Raw genomic sequence first — 24,828 nt, forward strand, 5'->3', positions numbered from 1 at the left:
CACAGGGCATTCAGCTTGAAGAGTCAATGTTATTTCACCCCAGGCAGTTTGCAATTTCAGTACATGTTGTTTTAAGTCACAGAATAAAGAAGAACATAGTTAAATCAATGTTAAATATTTATCATCAGCTTTGTGTGAGAGCATACTTAAAAGGAAATGAACATGAAATGTTCAAGAAGATATGAGACTATTAGATATAATGTTTTGGTTTTTATTTGTAACTGTAATGGTGTAGCTAAGTGCTGTAGGAGAGAGTGTTATTATTGGATTTTGTTTGTTTTGAGCAAGATTACAACATAATTGACCTAACCTCTTTAATCATTGTTGTTGGCCATAAGGGTTCAGTACAGTTAATCTGTAAAGTAACCTAAAAACTCTTTATTTTAAGAAATAAAATAATACAACTTATTAACACATGATCATACAGGATTCCAAAAGATAGAACTAATAGAGCAAATAGACAAATCTTATGTTCTCTTGTTGAAATGTCATCTATGGATAATGTAAAATCTGAATTAAAAACAACTCATGCCTGATATTTTCTATAATAAGAGCTTGTAATAATGTTTAAAAGAAAAATACATCAGTCATTTTTGAGGAAAATCGCTAAAAATAAAAGCGAATGTGATTAGAAGGTACAGCAAAAATCTTAGATCTTACCAGGGTATACATGTTGTTACTAGGGGGAAAAACTGACAATATTACTTACATCCATGTTTTATATTAATATCTTTTAAAAGTTTGAAAACTTCATGTACATATTCTGGAAAAAGCTGGTCATTTGGTGTTAATTTGAGTCATGCTCACCTTTCTCAGGAGAAAGCAGATTCTCTCAATATTTCTCAATCTCTCCCTCTGTAAGTAATAAAAGAAACTGTAATAAGAAATCCATTTGTAATTGGACATTGAGTAGTCATCAGTTGGTGTCCTCTCAGAACAAGTCTTGTAAGACAATACTGTTCCAACTTGATGTCTGTGGAACTTAATACAGTATATTTATATGCAAACAACATTAAAAAATTGCAAGAGACATACACCTTGAACTGTAATGTTATGAATGAACCATGTTTACCATTTGTCCATTACACAAACCCATTAATTCTGAATATAGGGGCACAAGATGCTGCATTAGATGCACTACTGGAAACAACTACGGATGAAATGCAGATTGTATTTTCATTGACACACTGATTTAATTTAACCTATGCATAAGATAATTTTTTTAAGATGTTCTCTATTTTTGTTTTATGTGACTGAAAGCCAAAGACTTCATAGTTTACAGCCATTGCCTGAATTAAAATTGCTAAACCCTCAGAACCATTCAGATGCTATCGCAGGACCTTAGGAGAACTGTATATAAATGAATGCTGTCAACCATTATTAAACTGAAACAGTATCGTAGGAAGGAGTGAACTACAGTATAAACCTTCCACTTTGAAACACTCTGAAAACATTATTACTAAGGTACAGTATATCTGTTAAAGATGGTTCTACAACTTACTATATGTGTATAATGATTTTTTTCACTTAAGGCATGCATAATTGTCTATTATATGTTGTTCATCACCTAAGGTTAGATTAATCTAACTTTACAATTTTATGAGAATTATATAATTGTTACTTTTGTCCTGATATTTATAACTGCAGAAATTAACTTCTTTTTCAAATTGTTTGAGAGAAACGTAGATGCAGTAAATGTGATATTGACATTACCATTATTGTATAAATAAATCCTTTCTGCTTACCTGCAAAACAAAGGTGGGCAGGTGAGGTCAATGCCATATTCTGTAGCAGCAGTGGAAAGAGTGACAGAGGAATGTAGCATGATTAAGCAACAGAGCTGTAGCACTGGGTGGACAGTGTAACAGCAAAGAAAACAGGAAGTGATAAGGAATGGTACAGGGCTACAGCAAGTTGAGACCTGAATGCTTTAACCACACACATAAGAACACACAAAATTTGACAAATGAGGAGTCCATTCAGTCCAACAATCTTGTTTAGCTAATATCTTATCCAGATACTTCTTGAAGGTTGTCAGGGTTTTTGCTTCACCTACATGTCTTGGTTGTTTGTGATTCCTGACTTCAGTCTTAAATGCACTTTCCTTTAATTCCCACTGATGTTCTTGAGTGCAAAACTCACCATTACCATTTTCAAGACTTGGAATCAGGTTCCATGCATAATCTTCTCTGCTCAAGACTGAACAGGCTTAATTCTCTGAGTTTGTCAGAATATGACATGTCCTTAAGTTCTGGGATGCATTTGTTTGCTCTGCTCTGCACAGCTTCAACTGCTATGTATTTTTTGTAGCATGGCGACCAGAACTGCACATTGTCTCATTAGTATAGTATATACTAATAATATATAGTATCATTATATACAGTAGTCCCTCAATTTATAGTCAACGCATTTTGATATATAATTTAGACATTTTATTTGTCTTTTAAATAGCTTCTGCATATTGTTTGTATATTCTGTACATTGTGTCAACCTAAACCCTTAAATCCTTTCCAGAAGTTGCTTCCTGTAGGGCAGTGTCTCCCATCTTGTATTTATAATTGATGTCCCTATTGCCCACCTGTTGCACTTTGCATTTTTTCAAGTGTTCATCCAGTTCTGAAGCTTGTTCAGGTCTTTATGAATTCCATTTGTTGAATCATCAGTGTCTGCCATTTTTTTCGATTTTAGTGTCATCTGCCAATTTCATAAATTTACTAACTGTACCAAAATCAATTTCATTAATATAAGTTAGAATAAGTACAGCCCAAGGACAGAACCCAGAGGGACTGCAGTAATGACATCACTCCACATGGAACATTCTCTGCTTATTCTTTATTGCATGTCAGTTAACCAACTTGAGATTTAGTTTTTTAAGTTACCTCTAATGCCTACAGCTTCTATGTGCAGAGTTAATTTTTGGTTTGAAACCTTATCAAATGGTTTTTGAAAAGTAAATTATGTCATATGCTTTGTTTTTGGCAAATATTTCAGTTGCTTGTGCAAAAAAATCTAAAAGATTGGTTTGACAAGAACTTCCTCTCATAAACTCATGCTGGCTGTTATTTAGTACAGTATATTATTACCATATAGATTATTTTATTCCTATTATATTTTGCGACTCATCAGTGCCCCCTGGGGGGGTGGGGTGCTAAACATTAACATTATACAAAGTTATTGTCTGTTTTAACTGCATTTTTATCACTCTAATTTAATATTGTTTTTCTATCAGTATGCTGCTGCAGGAGTATGTGAATTTCCCCTTGGGATTAATAAAGTATGTACATGTGCTTTCTCAATTTTTTTATTTTTAATAAATTTGCAAAAATCACAAGTAAACTTTTTTTATGTTGTCATTATGGGGTGTTGTGTTTAGAATTCTGAGGAAAAAAATGAATTTAATCCATTTTGGAATAAGGCTGCAACATAACAAAATGTGGAAAAAGTGATGCACTGTGAATACTTTCCGGATGCTTGCTATCTATCTATCCTATCTATCTAATCGAAGTAAGACTTATTGGTATGTAATTACCAAGATCCAGTCTCCTTGAAGCTTAGAGTCACATTTGCAACTTTCCAATCCTCAGGCACTTCAGCTTTCTAAAGTGATGGCTGAAATATGCCTAATAAGGGTTTATAAATGACATCTTTCATTTCTATCAATACAATAGGTAAAATCCCACTAGGTCCTGGGCTTTTATTAGACTTCAGCACATCTTTAAACAATCTAGGATGTCAGAGTTTACTTTAAGTTCTGAATGGAGCATTCAATTTGTTTCTTCTTTTATAAATATCTGTCTGAAATATTTATTAGGTACATTTGCTATTTACTTCTCATTTGTTTCCCTAAGCATTCCTAAATTATCTTTTATCATCTTTTTACTGAAGTAGTACTCACAAAATTGCCTGCTGTTTGTTTTGGCTTCGCTATCAATTTTTTTCGGTTTCTTTTTTGGACTTTGAAATGCTTTTTTTTTCTTCTCTTTTTCTGTGGTGTCCAGTATTCGTATAAGTCAGAAACATTTGTCTTTTTTAAACTTTTTGTACAATGATCTTTTCAGTGTTACTTTTTAAGTAATGCCCTTGATTATCCATTTTAGACTTTTTTGTCTTTTTGTTTATTTGTTTTTAGGAATATTTTTAATTTGAGCCCCTATCAGAAAGTCTCTGAAGTGACACCATCTGTCATTTATAGTTGCAGAATTTTTACTTTCCCATTCTGTATATTCTAGATACTTCCCCATCCCCATAAAATCTGCTTGCCTCAAAGATTTGACGTGAACTACCTGAACTAGGCACATCCAATAATGCCCACTTTGACACCATCAAAATCATAGGCTAGACATAAAGAGGGCTTTGAAGAATCTTTATAGAGTAAAAGTTTATTTTCACAAAATGCTCTTGAACAAATGAAAGCTCCATGGGGAACAATAGGCAAAATGGAATTGCTTAAAAACACAGGACAATCCAGGTGGACAGGGTCCCAAAGCACAATCCAGAAATGAAGTAAAAAAAAAACAAACAGAGCAAGGTTCAAACAGATTCAAAAATCCAAAAATCATAATAAGGGCGTAAGGACTCCAAATATACAGGGTGGGGAGCAGTTCCTGGTGGTAATTGGCAGGTGATTCTACCTCTTGGGGGAACCATCCACAAAACACATGACACATACCTGAGTCAGCATATACATGTATACAATATTACATAAAAAGAACAACATGAATATTCATAAAAACCAACATTAACATAAATAAATGGCATAAAAATGAACAAAAAGAAATGAAACAGGACTTTGAATGCCAGTCAGGGGAGGAACCAGACAAGGTCTGTGTTTTGGTACACATTTGTATGTTTTCAAGAATAATCTAAAATTTTACAATGTTGTAATTACTGTTACTTCAATTATCAAGAACCTCTGTTTTTATTATTCTGTATTTATACTTTAAAATGACGAGATTTAGACAGGTTTTACCACGTGTTGGGATTGAAACAAACTGGGTGTGAAATCAGTCATTTAGCACAATTTCAATTTTCTCTTTTGTATTTCTGATAGGGGCTGTCACACTTGGGCACCTAAGGATAACCTTTATTGCTCAACTAAGGTATATAATACTACTCTAGGATGTGAGGGGGCTGCTGTCACTGTTTTATCTCTTCCCTCTGAAGCTCCTAGAAGATGCCCAATGACCCAACTGCAGCATCCAGAGAAAGACCCTGCCACTTCTGATCAGAACGTTTAAGAACAGGCATCCCCGAAAAGTGGTGTTGCATTTTGACCAAAGCCTGCTACAGGACAAGTCTCCCAACCTATCCTACTCAGAGAAAGCAATCTGTAAAGCAGCTGACTGAAGCTTTTTGATATGGCCATTGAGGGGCTGTTTTGTTTGTTATTGTACCATTATGTACTTTTTTGTGTGCAAATTTAAACTGGATGGTCCGGTTGGCTCCTCTGGACTCCTAAAATGTACTCAGTGATTACATTTGCATAGTCAGCTGGATTGTGCCTGTACAAGAAGAATGAGTAACCCAGCAGACCTGGTGGAGATGGTACAGTAGCTGGCAGACCAGAAGACACAGCTGCAAGTGTATGTTGTGACTCAACAGATTGAGCTGACATAGGTGGAGATGCACTGTGAAGATGCTGATGCACATCACCTGGGTAGATGCCAAGACCCTGCACAGCTGCTCATACCAAGACATACCCAGGATGACTTGAAGATATTCTTGATCATTTTTGAGTGCAGAGCAACCCAACTAAATTATCCTCCCCAAGAATGGTTACAACTATTGGACCCCTTTTTATCAGGGGAAGCACAGTGCACTTATTATAACATGGATGAGCACACTGCCGAAGATAACCAGATCATGGTAAACTAGAGGCAGTCCTGGTCAGATACAAAAGGTATTAGTGGAGATAATAGAGTTGCACGAGATGGCACTACAAACTGAGAAACCAGAGGAAAGAAGGTGCTCCCAAACAGTCCAAGCACAAAAACAGGAACCTGCACCCAAGTAAGGCAGTCCTATCACCACGAAGAAAGAACCAGTCGCCTGCTCTTATTTGCTGCTACCATTACAGAAACTAAGGAATATTATGACCAATTGCCCCAAACTTGTAGATGCCATAGGTACATGGAGATGTGTACTATTTGGCGGCTGCAACTAATCCTCTCATTGTTCCTTTTCGAGACACAGCCCAGTTGAATGGACAACCCATGGATGCCCTGTATGACTCCGATAGCAACATCACAGTTGCTGCAGCCTGTTATATCCAGTCACAACAATATGTCAGAAATCAGTCAAGTCTTACTTATGTACAAGCTGTAGTGTGGGAGGATCCCACTGCTATTTATTGGCTGTGTGCACAGGGGCTTCTACTCAGAAAGAGGTTGGTGGTATTGCCATGACCCCATACACAGTTATATTGGGAAAAGACTGGATAGGAAGAGGATCCAGGCTGTGAACTGCATCCCAACACTCCAGGGTGATAACCAGCTATGCAAAAGAGCAGGTATGGGTGTGGCTGCCCAGTATGATGCGGCTGACTTCAAGGACGCTCCTGCTGTTATGTCAGTGGTATTTCTGGTGCTCCTAGTCTTGGACCCAGAGGTGTCTTTGGGCACCATACCTGATTCCATAGCCTCCCTCAGGCTTAGTTTTTGCTTCTTGCCTGCTTGCTTTAAACAAACAGCAGTTGACAATGACAAAATGCTAATGCTTCTGTCAACAAACAACCTACCTGCCCTTCCATGCCACTCATGCCCTACTCTGTGCATGACAACTATCTGGCTTATCGGGTGGCAGATTATCATGATGAGCCAAGAAGTCAGCTCCTTGCCCAAGGCCCTACTGCTGCAAGATTTGCAACCTGGCTCATGCCAACCTTCATGGAGTCAATCTGAGAATGGAGAAAACCTTAAAAGGAATCACTGCATGGTTTTATTGGCCAGGCATATACAAAGGGATGTGTTGCTTTTGCAGGTGTTGTCTGGAATTTCAGTTAATGAAAATACCATGGCAAAACCCCAAACTTCTCATCCTGATGCCAATCATCAACTTCTTGTTTGAGCAGATCTGCATTGATATTATCTATTTGCTCAAACCCTCAGCATGGGGCCACAATTATATACTCGTCCTCCTGAACTATGCAACCTGCTCTCCCGGAGACCCTTCCCCTACACGTGGCTATTTCTAAAAACCAGTGCCCAGGAATTAAGTAGACCAGGGGGTGCCTTTCATGTCTGAATCATTCAGGAAAGTCACCAAGCTGCTGTTCATCATACACCTTGAAAAGTCCATTTACCACCCTGAAAGGGAGGGTCTGGTTAAGCATTTTAATCTGACACTTAAGCAGATGTTGAGGAAAGTGGTTCAGTCAGACAGGAGAGACTGAGACCAGTTTTTGCTCCAAGTCTTGTTTGCTTTCCAAGAAGTCCTGTAGGCTTCTCCCATTTGAACTTCTTTCTGGGAGGCAACCCCGCAGGCTGCTCCATCTTGTCTCAGATTGTTGGGAAGAGAAAGCAACACAGAGTGATGATACTTGTACCATCCTCTCACTCAAATCTCATAGCAGATTGCCAAGGACCATGCAAGGTCCAGGAGCAGAAAAGGCCGCTGGACTACCAGCCCAATTTGCATCTGTGCAACCCTGGTGCAACCATGAGGCAAGCAACCCCCAGTACTATAGCTGGCGTTGGCACTTTTTGTGAATGCAGATGACCTTAGCTTCAGCAAAAACCTTAGCCCTCAGGAGCCAAGAGCGAGGAGCTACTATCACCTCCACTGCTGCTGTTGTAGACCCCAAACCAGGTTAGACAAATGGTGATCACTCACAACATTGTTACCCATCTGGAGGTGTTAGGGTCATAATCAGGGAATGCTGTTATTGGCTTTCAGAGGCCAAGAAAATGGAGGTAGAGTTGGAAATAAAGCACATTCAGGACTTGGGCATCATGGAGGAGAGCCACAGCCCATGGTCCAGCACTATTGTTTTTATCCTCAAACCTGGCGGAAGTTGGTGTTTTTGTAACGGCTTCCATTGGCTCAATCAGGTCTCCCGTTTCAACGCCTGACCCATGCTGAGGATGGATGACCTCTTGGAGCACCAAGGTAGTGCCTGATTTTTGTCAACAGTCACCATGATGAGTACTATTGGCAGATTCCCCTAACTTTACCAAAATAAAAAAAAAACTATTTAGCACCCCTACTGGCCAATGGAAGTACTGTGTTCTACCCTTTATACTACATGGGGCCTCAACAACCTTACAACATCTGCTGGATAGAGTGCTCTGTGTCATGTTTCAGCCTGCATTTCCCCCCTGGCTAGGGTTCACAGTTGTGTTTTATACCTGTATTGTTTAATTTTGTATTTATTTGTATTAATATTTAGTTTGTTTATAATGTACCTTTTCTTGAGTGTAGGTTGGGATAGGGTTGTGGCATAGGTAATGTCCCAAGGGTGGGGCCACCTACCAAAATACCATTACCAGGTATGGCCCTGCATCCTATTTTAGGGAGGGCCTTCCATAGTTAATGACAGTTCATTTAACACTCTTTGGGTGGAGTGCTATTGTGCTTTTGCTATTGTTTTGTGATTTGCTGTATTTTTAAACATGTGCTTTGTTTTTGACTTCACCTTTGGATTTTGTATTGTGCCTGTTTTGTGACATTTTTTAACCTTTGCTCTGTTTTCTATCATGATCTTGGATTCTTTATTGGGACTGTTTACTGTGTATCATCTTGCCTTTTCAGGCAGCTCCTTTGTGCTGTTCGGAGTTGTTGGGATTGCATGGCCATTTTGCTAAAATAAATATTATTTTATAAGGATTTGTCTTGGCCCTTTGGGTTCCAAGTTGGGGTTATTGATGGTGTTTCCTACTCCACTAGTGGGCAACTTTTGAAAGTATTTTGGTACCTGTGATTTCGGGACACCCCAGTTCATGACACTCTGGCACACTCAATGCCCACAGTGAAGCCTATATAGATGTCGTAGTCATCTACTCCAGCACCTGGGAGGAGATTGGCTGGCATGTTTTGCCCATTCTTTGCACCATTCACAATGCTGGCATGTGCATCAACCCCAAAAAATGTTATTTTAGATTCACTGAGGCTAAGTATTTGGGCTATGTAATGGGAGGAGGAAGGGTCAAACATCGGTGGTCCAAAGTTGCAGCCATTCATAACTGGCCCTGGCTGCAAACAAAATTGCAGGTGCCAGCCTTCCTTAAAAACCAAGAGGGCAGTGCCTTTAACTAATATATTACTCGAAATTGGACAAGTTCATGGTCCAACACAGGTGGGGGATACTCCAAACCTACACTGACACTCTCTTCTGGATAAGTGATCTTATGGCGAGCTCTTGTTGCCCCCTGGGTGGTTCAGCTAAGGTATGTGATGCTACTTAAGGATGAAAGAGGGCGCTGTCACTGAGCCCATGGCTCCCAGAGAAGGCCATTCCCCTTCCGATCAGAACCTTATAAGAATGGATGTCCCCAGAAGGAGGCTTTGCATTTGGACCAGTGCCTTCTACAGGGTGAAGCTCCCAACCTGACTTACTCAGAGAGAGCAACCTTTAAAGCAACTTACTGAGGCTTTTTGAGATGGCTGTTAAAAACCTGTTTGTTTTGTTTCTTGTTGCACCATTGAGCACTTGTTTTTGGTACCTTAAAATTCAACAGTGTACCCCAAAGACTTCTTAACTATTCCTCTGGATTTCTTGACTTACTTGAACAATTACATGGCTTCCTATTCAATGTTTGTAAAGTTAAAATTGTGCATAATCACTACTTCCTCTTTAATGCACATATTGTATCTCTTATTTGTTTAAATAATATAATTTCCAAAATAATCAGAATCTGGCAGTCTGTAGCCAACACCAATGAATAAATTCTCTGACTCTCTTCATTACGTTCTTCCAGCAGTTAATGAACCTCGACAAGTGGTGCAGTGGTTTGCTCCAGAGATCTGGGTTTAAATATCAGTCAATTAACTCACTGTGTGGAATCTGCACATCCTTGCAATGTATGTGTGCATTTTCCTTCCACGTGTTTGAAAGATGCAGGTTAGGTTGACTTTAAATTGGCCTGACATGACTTAATGTGGATGTGTGTTTCAGTGTGGCCTCATTATAGACTTATGTTCCTTTCAGAATGGTCCCTACCTTGTCCCAAATTTGGCATAAAAAGGCTCCAGTCCCAACTGCAAGACTTGTGCTGTTTATTTGGCATTAACAAAATTGAGTGATATGTTTAGTTTCAAAATTGACATTTAAATTAATTCTTATGTCACAACCCATCTGCAGGAGCAGGCAAGTGTTGCTAGTAGTTAGTACCGATGATGACCGCAGAAAGCACACAGAGATGTCAAGGTGTTGTAAAAAGATTTCATTTATAACAGTCCTTGGAAGATCTTTGACAAGGTGCAAAAACATATACTGTTGAGAAAAAAAATTAAAAAGACCCAGAAACACTAACCTGGTGTCTCAAAATAAAAATAAATCCAAAACATACAGTAAATTTAAATCTGGGTGAAAAAAACTCCATAAAACAGCAAAGGCTTTGTAGACCCAAGGATACTGACTGCCTTGAAAAACAAATTTACATGAATCAAAACACAGTCCAAGCTCGAGTACAGCCTGCAAAAAAAAAATAAAGCTCCTCTATAGATAAAGGAAAAAACAGGAGCCTACACTGGCGTCTAGGAAGCCAATTTACCCCTACTAGAAACAAGACTCAATATTAATTGAAAGGAAGGATTAAATCAGCTAGTCTAACCTAAAACTGCATCTACAAACAAAACAGAAAATGAACTATAGTGATGCCATCTCTATGGCAAACAAAATAAACTTTGCCTTATTCTACATTCCTGCACAAGTGCATGTGTGCTAGCTCGGTATTCAGAGCTGCAAGATGAGGCGACCTGAAAAGAAGACGTACAACAAAACCTACATGTGATGGAAAATTCTTACTATTTTTTTAGTGCACAAATTACTAGCACTTCTAACCCCTAAGGGTCATTGTTAGTATGCAAAAGTGGTCCGCGGAGCATATGTCAGCTGCTCCTTGTGCGGTGCTTTAGGGAGGCTTACAGCTTCACATCTTAACTCAAAAATAACATTGCTAATTTTTTTCATGTTGAAGAATCTTATTACACACCAGGATTTCTCTCTCTGACTGGTCTCTCTGCCTCTATCACATGGTTTATTTTTTAATTAAATTATCAGTTCACATATTCACATTGGGTTTAAAGGAACTCTGCCAACTAGTGGAATTTTCACAATAGACTACAATAATCCCTCCTCGATCGCGGGGGTTGCATTCCAGAACCCCCGCGATAGGTGAAAATACGCAAAGTAGAAACCATATGTTCATATGGTTATGTTTATATATTTTAAGCCCTTTAAACTCTCCCACACTGTTTATAAAAATTCCCTGCACAGTTATACAGCATAAACCCTTTATATTCTTTGAAGATTCATTGAAATTATGTATGCAAACACACTGTTTATATACAGTAAAACCTAAATATTATTTTAAAGATATCGAGCGTCTCCGATATCACATATATTACAGACATTATGATAGACAGGCAACCAGCAATAAATATGTACAATGCAAGAAAAATTGTATATAGTAAATGTGTATACAGTGACACTTAACGTATGTACATGTACTAAGTACTGTAAGTAGAAAATTAATTATGGTTACTCACCAACAATGACACGACGAATTGTCCGATAACAATGAGTTTAATTTTACTGCACAACAAAGGAGAGCGTTACAGCTCTTCTAAAGGAGCCTCTGCAGGGCCGCCATTGTTCTTCTTCCGGCAGTTTTCAATCCAAATCCCTAAAGCAGATTCCATCCGGACTACTGCCTTATTACGTCCACTTACAACTCGTTTTGTGCCCTGGTTAAAAGGACACTGCGGCCGTAGATCTTATATTCTTTTCCTCCTTTTTAAATAAAAAGAATCGTGGACTCATTGATGCCGTAATGGCATCCTACAGCGGTGTAGCTTTTCCCTTCCTTCAACATATCCAAAACTTTTACCTTTTTGGCAATCGTTAGCATCTTCCGTTGGCGCTTGGGCACGGCCCCTGAAGCAGTAGCAGGAGCAGATCGTTTTGGAGCCATAACGAAGGGCTTGACTATGCACAAAGATAAACACAAAAGAACACAAAAGTTAACTCTTTACACAGAGAAACACGATGATGCTGAATGAGCGAGAGGAGACTTCCTGGTTAACGCCGTGGAATAGAATTCGGCGCTCCATCGCTGAGCCAGTCAGCACACAGGAACTTAACTGCGTGCTCTGATTGGTTAGCTTCTCAGCCATCCGCCAATAGTGTCTCTTGTATGAAATCAATTGGGCAAACCAACTGAGGAAGCATGTACCGGAAGTAAAAAGATCCATTGTCCACAGAACCCGCGAAGCAGCGAAAAATGCGCATTATATATTTAGATATACTTGCATATAAAATCCGCGATAGGGTGAAGCTGCAAAAGTCGAAGCGCGATATCGCGAGGGATTACTGTATAGACTATACAGTTGTACTAGTTCAAAACAGTATGTTCTAAACAAAGACGGTTATGAGTGACCATATTTTTTCAAGTTTGTATTTAGTGGAAAAAACAGGATAGCAGCTATTTTATAAAATAAAAAGAGAAAAATAAAATAATTGCCTCAAATTTTTCATATTGTGACCATTCACACTGCGTCATGTTCCCTGGGGCAAATTTAGCCACGGGAAAAACCACTGTTTAAAATCGCTTTGAAATACAGAAGAAATACACTCTCCATTTGTTCAAGGGCTTACTTCTGCTGTACTGCATAAGGCTCTAATTGCATGTTGCTACCCACCTGGACCCTCATGCATAACGCTGTGCATACAATTCACACTAAGACATGGCGTACGGACAAAAGTTGAAATGTGCATACGCACAAAAAAATTCAGATGCACAAAACCATGCGTAAGCCAACTTACACGCAGTTCCGCTACATAAAATCCTGGTCAGCATGAATTGTAACGCTCGTGCACACTCCTTGTGCCCCTCCGAGAACTATGCCTCTTTGAATTTGAAAATCAATATAAATATTCCCTTAAGTTCAGCGTTCTATGAAAAGACAATGGCCAAAGCACGAGGAAAAAAGAAGAATATCAGTGAATGCCAAGTGTGGGCAAGGAAAAACGTACTATTTGTTGGTTTAAGCAGTTCTATAAACAGCAAAAGGAAGTTGATTGAAAGTTCAGAAAGTCACACAGTGCCTGAAATGTTAAAAGTTGTTAGATATATATCATAGTCGCTGTGAAAAGACGAGTCGTAACCCACCGTCTGAATGTCATATTCAAGTTTATTAGGGGACAGAGTAAAAAAAAAACAAATAGGGACACAGTGTGATAAAAAAAGGCTCAATGTCAACTTTAATCTCTGTAGTAACGGGGTGTTGTACCACGTTAGCCATTGGCTTTTCTCAACTTTAATCTCGAAATTTCGACTTTAAGCACATAGTTTATTTTCTCATTAAAGTAGAACGTCTTAAACATGATCTTAAAATCATTTGATTTACTAGTTTCTCAAATCCCATTTTAACTAAAGTAGCTCGTTAAATGCTTTGTATTCTTTGTATTTTTGTATGTACTCTATGTGTGTGAATCGCTACTTGCTTCTTATTAAACGGGCTTTTTCTTATGCCAGCAGAACACAGAATACATTGCATTCAAGATATTACAGTTATCTAAAAAATTTAAATACTAAGATGTATGTATGAAATCATTTTCATGATGAAATGAATTAAAGCATGTATTAAACACAGGGCCACAGTGGCGCAAGGGTAGTGATGAGCTGGCACCCTGGCCAGAGATTGTTCCTGCCTCCTGCAAGATGCATGCTGTGCCGTGCGTAACCCTCAATGAAATAATTTATTGCAGCAGTATCGTCTCTTTCAAACGTACTAACCCCCAATTCCTGTCCTTCCCTTTCTTTCTCCAAGTAACCAAAAACCACTGAATCAGCTCCTTAATAGGCAAGCCATCTGTAAGCTTAGAATGTCAATTCTTCAAAACTTTTAAGGAACACTGAAATATCTTTGCAGTACATGTTTAATTATTTTATCCATCTATCCATCCAGTCCCAGCAAGCATACAGCTCGAGGCAGGAACGATCCCTGAACGGGGCTTCAGTTCATCGCTACTGCTGTCCACATGTTTAATAACAGTATACATTATTTAAAATTTTAAGTTAAAAATTTATCTGTATATTGTAATATATACATTACTGCATTTAATCTTAAAAATGATATTAAGAGCTCCAAGAAGATAGTGCTTGGAAATCTAAATCCACTTAGAAGCCAGCCATCATGATCTGTAAATATGCATGCATCTCTTCTGTTGAATTGAATTGAATTCTTTTATTGTTATTGTATGGTACAATGAGATTCAATATGCAAATCCTCCATAAACTCATTTTCCTATAAGATGGTAAAATAACAACAACAATAATAATAGTAATAATAATAATACAATAAAAAAAAAATGAAAAATATACAATATGGAAGCCTCCTCCCAATGATCCTAGGAGCTCTGTTGTCCGGGGCTTTATGTCCCTGTTAGGCTCACCCAAGGCAAACTGCTCCTAGGTGAGGGATGAGACAAAGAGCGGTTCATCCAAACCTCCTATGAAGAACAAAAACCTTGGATAACGTTTTCCCTCGCCCGCACGCAGGGTCACTGGGGCCCCCCTTTGAAGCCAGGCCTGAAAGTGGGGCTTGATGGCGAGTGCCTGGTGGCCAGGCCTGCACCCATGGGGCTCGGCTGGGCACAGCCCGAAGAGACAACATGGGTCACCCTTCCCATGGGCTCACCACCTGTAGGAGGGGCCAAGGAGGTCGGGTGCAGTGTGAGTTGGGTCATGGCCGAAGGAGGGGACCTTGGCAGTTTGTTCCTCAGCTACAGAAGCTGGCTCTTGGGGACGTGGAATGTCATCTCTCTGAAGGGGAAGGAGCCTGAGCTAGTGCGTGAGGTCGAGATGTTCTGGCTAGATATAGTCAGGCTCACCTCGACGCACAGCTTGGACTCTGGAACCAATCTCCTTGAGAGTGGTTGGACTCTCTACCACTCTGGGGTTGCCCCCAGTGAGAGGAGCTGAGCGGGTGTGGGCATACTTATTGCCCACCGACTTGGAGCCTGTTCATTGGGGTTTACCCCAGTGGACGAGAGGGTAGCCTTCCTCCGCCTTCGGGTGGGGGGATGGGTCTTAACTGTTGCTTGTGTGTATGCGCCAAACGGCAGTTTGGAGTACCCACCCTTTTTGGAGTCCCTGGAGGGGGTGCTAGAGGGCATACCTTCTGGGGACTCCCTCGTACTGCCGGAAGACTTGAATGCTCACGTGTGCAATGACAATGAGACCTGGAACGGCGTGATTGGGAGGAATGCCCCCCCCGATCTGAATCCAAGCGGTGTTTTGTTATTGGACTTCTGTGCTTGTCACGGATTGTCCATAACGAACACCATGTTCAAGCATAGGGATGTTCATATGTGCACTTGGCACCAGGACACCCTAGGCCTTAGTTCGATGATCGACTTTGTGGTCGTGTCGTCGGACTTGCGGCCACATGTTTTGGACACTCGGGTGAAGAGAGGGGCGGAGCTGTCAAGTGATCACCACCTAGAGGTGAGTTGGCTTCGATGGGGGAGGATGCCAGTCAGGCCTGGTAGGCCCAAATGTTTTGTGAGGGTCTGCTGGGAACGTCTGGCAGAGTCTGAATGGGTCATGTTCCATGCCTCTATTGTTGAGGCGGCTGACCGGAGCTGTGGCCATAAGGTGGTCGGTGCCTGTCGTGGTGGCAATTCCCGAACTTGTTGGTGGACACCGGCGGTGAGGAATGCCGTCAAGCTGAAGAAGGAGTCCAACCGACCCTTTTGTCCTGTGGGACTCTGGAGGCAGCTGATTGGTACCAGCAGGCCAAGCGGAATGCGGCTCCGGTGGTTGTTGAGGCAAAAACTCAGGCATGGGAGGAGTTTGGGGAGGAGAACGACTTTCGGACGGCTTCAAGAAGATTCTGGTCCACCATCCGGTGTTTCAGGAGGGGGAAGCAGTGCAGTGTCAACACTGTATATGGTGGGGATGGTGCACTGCTGACCTCGACTCGGGACGTTGTGGGTTTAGTGGGGGGAGTACTTCGAAGACCTCCTCAATCCCACTAACATGCCTTCCAATGAGGAAGCAGAGCATGGGGACTTGGAGGTGGGCTCCCCCATCTCTGGGACTGAGGTCACCGAGGTGGTTAAAAAACTCCTTGGTGGCAGGGCCCCGTGGTGGATGATATACACCCGGAGTTCCTCAAGGCTCTGTATCTTGTAGGGCTGTCTTGGCTGACATGTCTCTGCAACATTGCATGGACATCGAGGACAGTGACTCTGGATTGGGGTGGTGGTCCCCCTCTTTTAGGGGATCGGAGAGTGTGTTCCAACTACAGAGGGATCACACTCCTCAGCCTCCCTGGAAAAGTCTATTCGGGGGTTCTGGAGAGGGTCCGTCGGATAGTCGAACCTCAGATTCAGAAGGAACAGTGTGGTTTCCGTCCTGGTCGCGGAACAGTGGACCAGCGCTACACCCTTAGCAGGGTCCTGGAGGGTGCATGAGAGTTTGCCCAACCAGTCTACATGTGTTTTGTGGACTTGGAAAAGGCGTTTGACCGTGTCCCTCTGGGAAACCAGTGGGGGGTGCTCCAGGAGTATGGGGTATCGAACCCACTGATAAGGGCTGTTCGGTCCTTGTACAACTGGTGTCAAAGCTTGGTCCACATTGCCGGCAGTAAGTCAAACCCGTTTCCAGTGATTGCCAGGGCTGCCCTTTGTCACCGATTCTGTTCATAACTTTTATGGACAGAATTTCTAGGCGCAGTCAAGGTGTTGAGGGGATCCAGTTTGGTGGACTCAGGATTGGGTCACTGCTTTTTGCAGATGATGTTATCCTGTTTGCTTTATCAGGCCAACTCTCTCTGAATTGATTCGCAGCTGAGTGTGAAGCGGCTGGGATGGGAATCAGCACCTCCAAATCCGAGATCATAGTCCTCAGCCGGAAAAGTGTGGAGTGACCTCTCAGGGTTGGGAGCGAGATCCTGCCCCAAGTGGAGGAGTTCAAGTATCTCGGGGTCTTGTTCACGAGTGAGGGAAGAATGGAGCATGAGATCGGCAGGCGGATCAGTACGGCGCCCGCAGTGATTCAGGCTCTGCTTCAGTCTGTCGTGGTGAAAAAGGAGCTGAGCCGTAAGGCAAAGCTCTCAATTTCCCAGTCGATCTACATTCCTACCCTCACTTATGGTCACGAGCTATGGGTAGTAACCGAAAGAACGAATTCGTGAATATAAGCGGCTGAAATGAGTTTCCTCCGCAGGGTGTCTGACTTTCTCTTAAAGATAAGGGTGAGAAGCTCAGTCATCCGGGAGAGGCTCAGAGTAGAGCTGCTGCTCCTCCGCATCTAGAGGAGTCAGATGAGGTGGCTCGGGCATCTGATCAGGATGCCTCCTGGACACCTCCCTAGTGAGGTGTTCTGGGCATGTCCAACCACGGGGAGGCCCCAGGGAAGACCCAGGATATGCTGGAGGGACTATGTCTCCCGGTTGGCCTGGGAAGATGAAGAGCTAGAAGAAGTGGCCGGGAATAGGGAAGTCTGGGCATGTCTACTCAAGTTGCTGCCCCTGCAACCCGACCTCAGATAAGTGGAAGAGGATGGATGGATGGATGGACAATATGAAAGCATAAGTGGCTCAGGTTGTGCAATATTACAAGTGTAATGCAAGTTTACAGTGAGGTAATTGTACTTAAAATTACAAACAGTTCCACCGCAAGTTTACAGTGAGGTAATTGTATTTAAAATTACAAACAGTTCCACCGGGAGCACTTGATGGACTGATTGAATGCTTTTACAGCTCTTGAGGTGAAATTGTTTCTGAACCACAAGGTTTGTGCAGGAAAGGCTCTGAAGCATTTGCTGAATGGGAGAAGTTCAAATGTGCGCATGGCTGAAGCAGCATGTGCTATAAGCAGTAACCCGAGAATTCTCTCCGCTCCTGACACAATCTGCCATAGAGCTTTCCAATCAGCTGCTGTAGAGCTGTGATTCCCCACTCAGATACAGTGGATTAAAATACTGGTGCACTGAGAGTAACAATGCTAAAGCAGCTATAATATTTCTAATACTTTGGCCATTCCGTACATCATTATATTGTTACAGGGTGATTACAGTCGGATGCCTTAAACTAAAAAACAATATTCGATTAATTTCAGTGTATTTGATAAAGTCGCATCAGGGATGTGAATCAAATAAATAAAGGGAAAGCACACAGGAACAATAGCACTACTTTGATGCTGGGTGCCGCCAGTTTGCAAAACTGAGCTGAAAAAGTGTACACTATGATTTGATCTGGTGTGAAAATTTGTGTAGCTTTACGTCAAGTTTAGTTTTTCCTCGCGATGTGATTGAGGAAACGGACGTACGCAACATTTTTGTGCATGGGCACCGTTTATACATGAGGCCCCTGCTTTTTCTCTGTCCTGTGTAGGCCAACCCTGGTTCCATCCCAGAGGAAGACACCTATGCATTCATTTAATTTCAAGAATAAAGCTGGAGCAAGACAGACAAGTAGGAAGTTGTCCAGTGTAATGTGTGTTCTAAAAAAAAAACTATTCCTTTGAGTGCTAGAATAAAAGTATTTCTGCTAAGTTCTCTCTAAGTTCTGTTTTTTTATGGCACTCGTAAACCCTAACACTAGAGAGCACATTGCTGCACTCACCACACGCTAAACCACATGGATTGGGACCAAAATGAACCGGGTGACACCTCAGCACCACACTGAAACAGTGTGAGGTTTTTTTACAGCAGCCAGAGTGTCAATCTTGCTACTAACCCCTAAGCTCCCACTCAGGGGTCAACATCCACACCAGTCCACTGGCAGTGTTCAGGAGGGGCCAACAGAACAGGACCAAACCCGGAGGGCAACATGCACAGAGCTTATTATGGTTTCCCGGGGGAAAAGACCACACATCTAAACCCCAAAAAGGCAAAGTCCTTTGCGAAAGGTGGGTGAGCCACGGGCCAGTAGGCAAGGACAATCTTTACTTGGGAGTTTGAGCCAGAGTGACAAGCCCCACCCCAGGCATTTTGCCTATGGGGCAAAGTCAGGTGCTGGCTAAGGCCAGACTTAAATAATGCCCGGAAAATAGTGGAGCAGATTTCCTGCGCGCTGTTAATAAACACGCTACCTGATAATCTCACCCAGCTGGCCTGAGGACAACCTGTAAAATATATAATCGACCACATTGAGCTCATGGAAGGGCTGCAAGCGGCCTCCTACTCTGAGGACACAAAACAGCCTCGGTATGAATCCCAACAAGCATGTGTCTCTAACTCTGAGCTCCACCATCTTCACCTGGAACGAATGACGAAAGCCCCTGGGCTGCGACTGTGATTTTTTTCCCAGCAACAAGGATGGTTGCGGAGAGGCACTAAGAGAAGGGTGTTGAGCTGTGGCTAATCCCCTTTTGTTTTCTCACACAGGAGTGGTAATAGTGAATGGACATAAAGTGTTGGCCCTTGTGGATTCCTGCAGCAACATTTCCATTGTTGCTCTCCGCTTTGTATTACCGTGACAATGACTTAAAAACAAGACCAGTCTGACCTGACATGGAGATGTTCATCAGTACAGGTCTACCTCCTCTTACATCGGTTTCGAGGGGACTCTGAAGAAGTTGATGGTAGTGGTCTTAGAAAATGCTCTGTTTCCAGTAATACTAGGGCGAGATTGGTCTGATAATAAGAGCGGTTTAACACTAACCACTCCTAACTATAATTTTTGCTTAGTGATGAATGGTGAAGACACAACCCCAGCTGCCTCCATGCCGTGTGCTCCGTCAGCATAGAGGGGAAATTCGCTCTCTAGTAGTGACGTGGCAAATCCTTGGACATTGGGCATTGAAATGTTATCATCAGGCACTGTGACGGCCCAGGATGAAACCACGCCCCTTGAGGTTGATTCCAACCCTTTCTCACAGATGCACTTCCAGTTTAGGCAGATGCTGGCTTCATTCAAAAGAGAACAATGAAATGATAATTTCCTTAGATTTGCAAAAAATGCAGTAGATCTGATGAATGGACATTGCACACAAAATCCCATGCCACAGGGCCCTCACTTTGTATCAAATAATGACCTTATTTATCAAATAGCAGAGCATGAGGGGGAGGTGCGGTCACTGCTTTTAGTCCTACGGATTTACCAGCGGCAGGTTTGTGAACTGGTATACACCCACCTCCTGGGAGCCCACCTGACCACCAAAAAAACTCCTGAGTGGATTAACTTCCATTTTTATTGGTCAGGAATCAACAAAAGGTCCATCATTTTTGCATGCACTGCCTGGAATGTCAACTATGTTAGATTCCTAGGAGGGATCATGCTCTTTTAATTCCCATTCCCCTTATTGATGTCCCCTTTAAACATATCGGAGTGAACTTAGAAAGATGCCTGGAACCCTCATCTAGAGGACATAAATATATATTAGTCCTAGCTGATTACACTACCTGGTATCCTGAAGCTGTTTCATTGTGCTCAGCTACGTCCAAATCATTGCAGGGGAATTGGTAGGGGTCTTTTCGTCAGACGGCATACCTAAAGAAGTTCTGACGGACCAGGGGACGCCTTTTACCTTGGAGATGTTCAGGGAAATGGCCAAGTTCCTTAGGATAAAGCATTTAACAATAGAATCCCTGAAGCCTAAAAAAGTCTTAATTCCGGGCCACATTAAAGTCCTTATCACCTCTCCATTATTGTCTTCTGTTTTGCAAATGTGTCGATCTAAAGCCTTACAAGTTTTTGGTCATTTATCGCCGGGGTGTTCTTCAAGCCAGTGCCGATGGTCTTCCTTGTGTTCACGACCTCTTGAACAGGAACGCCTGATCCAACCGCTCTGGGCTGAGAGGGGGCACCGTGTCACACACATGAGCATGGGAGGCAGCTAAAGGACTCAAAAGAGGGTTGTTCCATGCCAAACCAGGGAATGGCAGAGTGCACTGATCCTTTCACTTTTGGCTCTGCATACCAAACACGTGAAATTCTGTCAGGACTCAATGACGTCACTTCCAATTCCAGAGCCAATGATTCCACTTCCGGTTATTGTCCAGAAGATGTCAGTTCCCCTGCCTGACTTTAATAACTGCCTCAATTCTTTATTGCCATGTGTACAAGTACAAGTACCATGTACAATGAAATGCTTGCTTGCATGTGCCCCTGCAGACAGTGAATATAGAATAAATAAATGAATATAAATAAGTAAATAAATAAAACTAGAATCCTAGGAATAAATGGTGACAGTGGCAGAAGTATATGTGCAGGTAGCAGTGGAGGTGACACAAGGTTGCTGATTGTTCATAAGTCTGAAGTTGGGTAGAAACTGTTCCTAAACCTGGAGGTACGCGTCTGAATGGACTTTAGTTGCTTCCCAGATGGGAAAAGGGTGAAAAATGACAGTGCAGGGTGGCTGGGGTCCTGCCTGATACTGTTCACTTTCCTGAGACAGCGTGTAGTGTGGATGTCATGGATCGCAGAGAGCTGTGTGCCAGTGATCTGCTGTGCTGTGTTCACTACACGCTGCAGAGCTCTGCAGTCCTGAACTGAGCAGCTGCTGTACCAGGATGTGATGCATCCTGTCAGGATGGATTCCACAGTACACCTGTAGAATCTGCACGGGGTTGTGGGGGACATCCGGGTTTTACTCAGTCTCCTGAGGAAGTAGAGGTGTTGTTGGGCCTTCTTGACTACTGCCGCAGTGTGACTTGACCATTTAAGGTCATCAGTAAGGGTGACTCCGAGAAACCTAAAGCTGCTAACCTGCTCCACAGCCTCACCTCCGATGTAGATGGGGCTGTGCTCTGTTGCCTGTTTGCGGAAATCCACAATCATCTCCTTAGTTTTGCTAAAATTGAGGGTGAGGTTGTTGTCCTGACACAATTCTGACAGGAGTCTGACTTTCTCCCTGTAGGCTGTCTTATTGTCCTCGCTTATTAGACCTATTACAGTGGTATCAATCAGCAAACTTGAGGATGGTGTTAGAGCTGTGCTTAGCTACACAGTCGTGGGTGTAGAGAGAGTAAAACAGGGGGCTCAGCACGCTGCCCTGTGGGGTGCCAGTGTTGATGGTGATGATGGAGGAGGTTTTTCCACCAATATGCACTTGCTGAGGTCTGCCGGTGAGGAAGTCCAGTACCCAGTTGCACAGTGAAATCCAGGAGTTTAGTGATGAGCTGGGATGGAATAGCGGTGTTAAATACAGAGGTGTAGTCCACAAACAGCAGCCTAGCATAACAGTTCTTGTTCTCCAGATGAGACAAGGTGGTGTGAAGTGTTATGGAGATGGCATCCTCAGTGGACCTGTTGCAACAGTAGGCAAACTGTAGGGGTCCAAACTGTCAGGGATGATGTCCCTGATGTGTTTTAGCACCAGCCTCTCAAAGCACTTCATGGCTATGGGAGTAAATGCTACTGGGCGGTAATCATTAGGGCAGTCTACTTTATTTTTCTTTGGGACAGGAATGATGGCTGTGTGCTTCAAGCAGGTGGGGACAGATGAAACTCTCAGATATGTGTTAAAAATATCAGTAAAGACAGCAGCTAGCTGGTCGCAACATGTTTTTAAAACGCGACCTGAGACTCCGTCTGGTCCTGGTCCTTTGTGATGCTGAGTCAGGAAAAAGTCATCATCCTCGGAGAACCTCAGGCTGGAGTCTTGCGGCACTGCCGGGGGGGGAGGGTATGATGGTGGGTGTTTGGTCACACAGGCCTGCCCATGTTAGCGAGCTTGAAGCAAAACGAAAAACAAGTTCAACTCATCCGGGAGTGAAGTGGCGGTAGCTGTGGCTGCGTGTGTCTGGGGTTTGTAGTCTGTCATCAGCTGAATACCCTGCCACATCCGACGAGCATCTGCTGTGCTGTTAAACTGAGAGTCCAGTTTGTGGGCGTACTGGTGCTTTGCGTATTTAATGGCTTTTTGGAGATCATACCTGCTTTTTTTGTATGCCTGCGTATCTCCGGAGTGAAACGCACTGCTGCGCTCACGGATCCGCTGGCGTACTTCAGCACACATCCAGGGCTTCTGGTTGGGAAATACGTGTACAGACTTTGTGGGTACGCAGTCATCCACACATTTCCCGATGAAGGAATCAGTTCTTTGCTAAAACATGTTTGCCAAGTCAATAGTTAACCTCATGGACTTAATTCAACTCTTGCAAATATGCAGTGAGAAAACACACTGTACATGTGGTCATTGCATGAAAGACAAAAGATGTTTTGTATGCTTGGAGACTGGTCATGAAAAGAGGGGCCGCACAAGAGGTAGATCACAGCCAGCTCACCCAAGCAGTTGCATGGCAGATCAGGGAAACTATAAGTTGCTCGCACTTGAGAGGGCAAAGTGTAAGCATGGAGAGTCAGACCTTCGATCGTGAGGGAGACCCAGAATATATTTATGAAGGAAGCTGTAGGTTACCACTAGATGGAAGTGCAGTTATCTATCAGAATGTGCATAAACTGGAAAAATCTGACAATCTGTTTTATGCTGATGTGTTAGTGAACGACCAGGTTCTGTTATCGGCATTACCGGATAGTTGCTCAATGGCTTGGACAATGAATGAGGATTCTGAAGAGAAGTATTTGAAGACAAGGACATTGTTAGGGACCAGTCATACACCCACAGGTGTGGGTTGTGGCAAGGTTGCTTTAAGGATGCTTTATTTAATCATGTTTACACAAGAAATCATGAAATTTGCCTTTTCAGTTGTATCTAATAATAAGACAAACAAAATAAACAAAACAAACAGAGACAAGAAAGGTTAAGGTAAGGCAGTTTGATAGTGTATATTTACACAAAAATGGTTACGGGATACATGTAAAACCTTAATGATTTTCTGCGATATTCCTTATTAAAAAGTCATATGGCAATAGGAAGAAAGGAAGTTCTGGAGTGATTTGTGTGGGTTTTTAAAGTGTCTGTTCTTCCTGATTTACTGAAGTTAACTTCTACATGTAACAGATGTCTGTCATCAGTTGAGATTATTTCCATTTTCTTTAGAATTGCCGTCTGACACACACTTTCCAGATCATCTACATCAGTCCAAATAACTTTAGTTGCATACTTAGTAATCTGCTGGAACTTTTTTTAAATTATGGTTTGTCAGACCACTAAACCAGGCAATGAAACTGAAAGTGATAACAGCCTGAATCATACAGCGATAAAAGGACAACCTGAGGTCCTTCTCTAGTTTACGGAGGAAAAATAAATGCTGACTGCATGAGAATATTTTTTTTGTCTTTGCATTCCGCTTAAGACTTTTGTCTAAATTAGTTCCTAAGTATTTATATTCATTCACTATTTTTACCTTCTTCCCCAAAACAACAATGGGTGAACATACAGATTTCTGTGTCTTAAAATCAAATATAATTTCTTTGGTCTTTTTTATATTCAGAGTGAGAATTTTTTATTACACCAGTTAACCATACAGTCCACTTGATTTAGATAGTGGCTTTCATCCTCTCCAGATATGCATCTTATGAGCATGGTGTCATCAGCATATTTGATCATGGAGCAGTGGTCATTGTTCTGCGGGCTTCCTGTGTTTGAATGAATGACTTTTGAAAAAAAGTCCTGTACCTTGACTGTCTGTACAAAGAAAATCCTGAATCAATAATGTTACATTTTTCCAATCAGTATGAGAGGCTGTATGGTATTGAGTACTGAAGAAAAATCCAAAAATAGTGCTCTGACATATGTACCAAGATGATAAG

At 42.1% G+C, this 24,828-nt stretch overlaps 1 protein-coding gene across 1 annotated transcript in view; it reads right to left on the bottom strand.

Moving 5' to 3' along the window:
• The window catches only part of LOC120526841 (protein cornichon homolog 3), a 201,575-nt gene that overhangs the window by 134,541 nt on the left and 42,206 nt on the right, over positions 1-24,828 (bottom strand). The window contains exon 3 of the mRNA XM_039749970.1: positions 808-855. Coding sequence (XP_039605904.1) covers positions 808-855 — 48 coding nt within the window. The remainder of the gene's footprint in view (positions 1-807; positions 856-24,828) is intronic.

This window comes from Polypterus senegalus, chromosome 3 (assembly GCF_016835505.1).
Source record: "Polypterus senegalus isolate Bchr_013 chromosome 3, ASM1683550v1, whole genome shotgun sequence".
NCBI lineage: Eukaryota > Metazoa > Chordata > Cladistia > Polypteriformes > Polypteridae > Polypterus > Polypterus senegalus.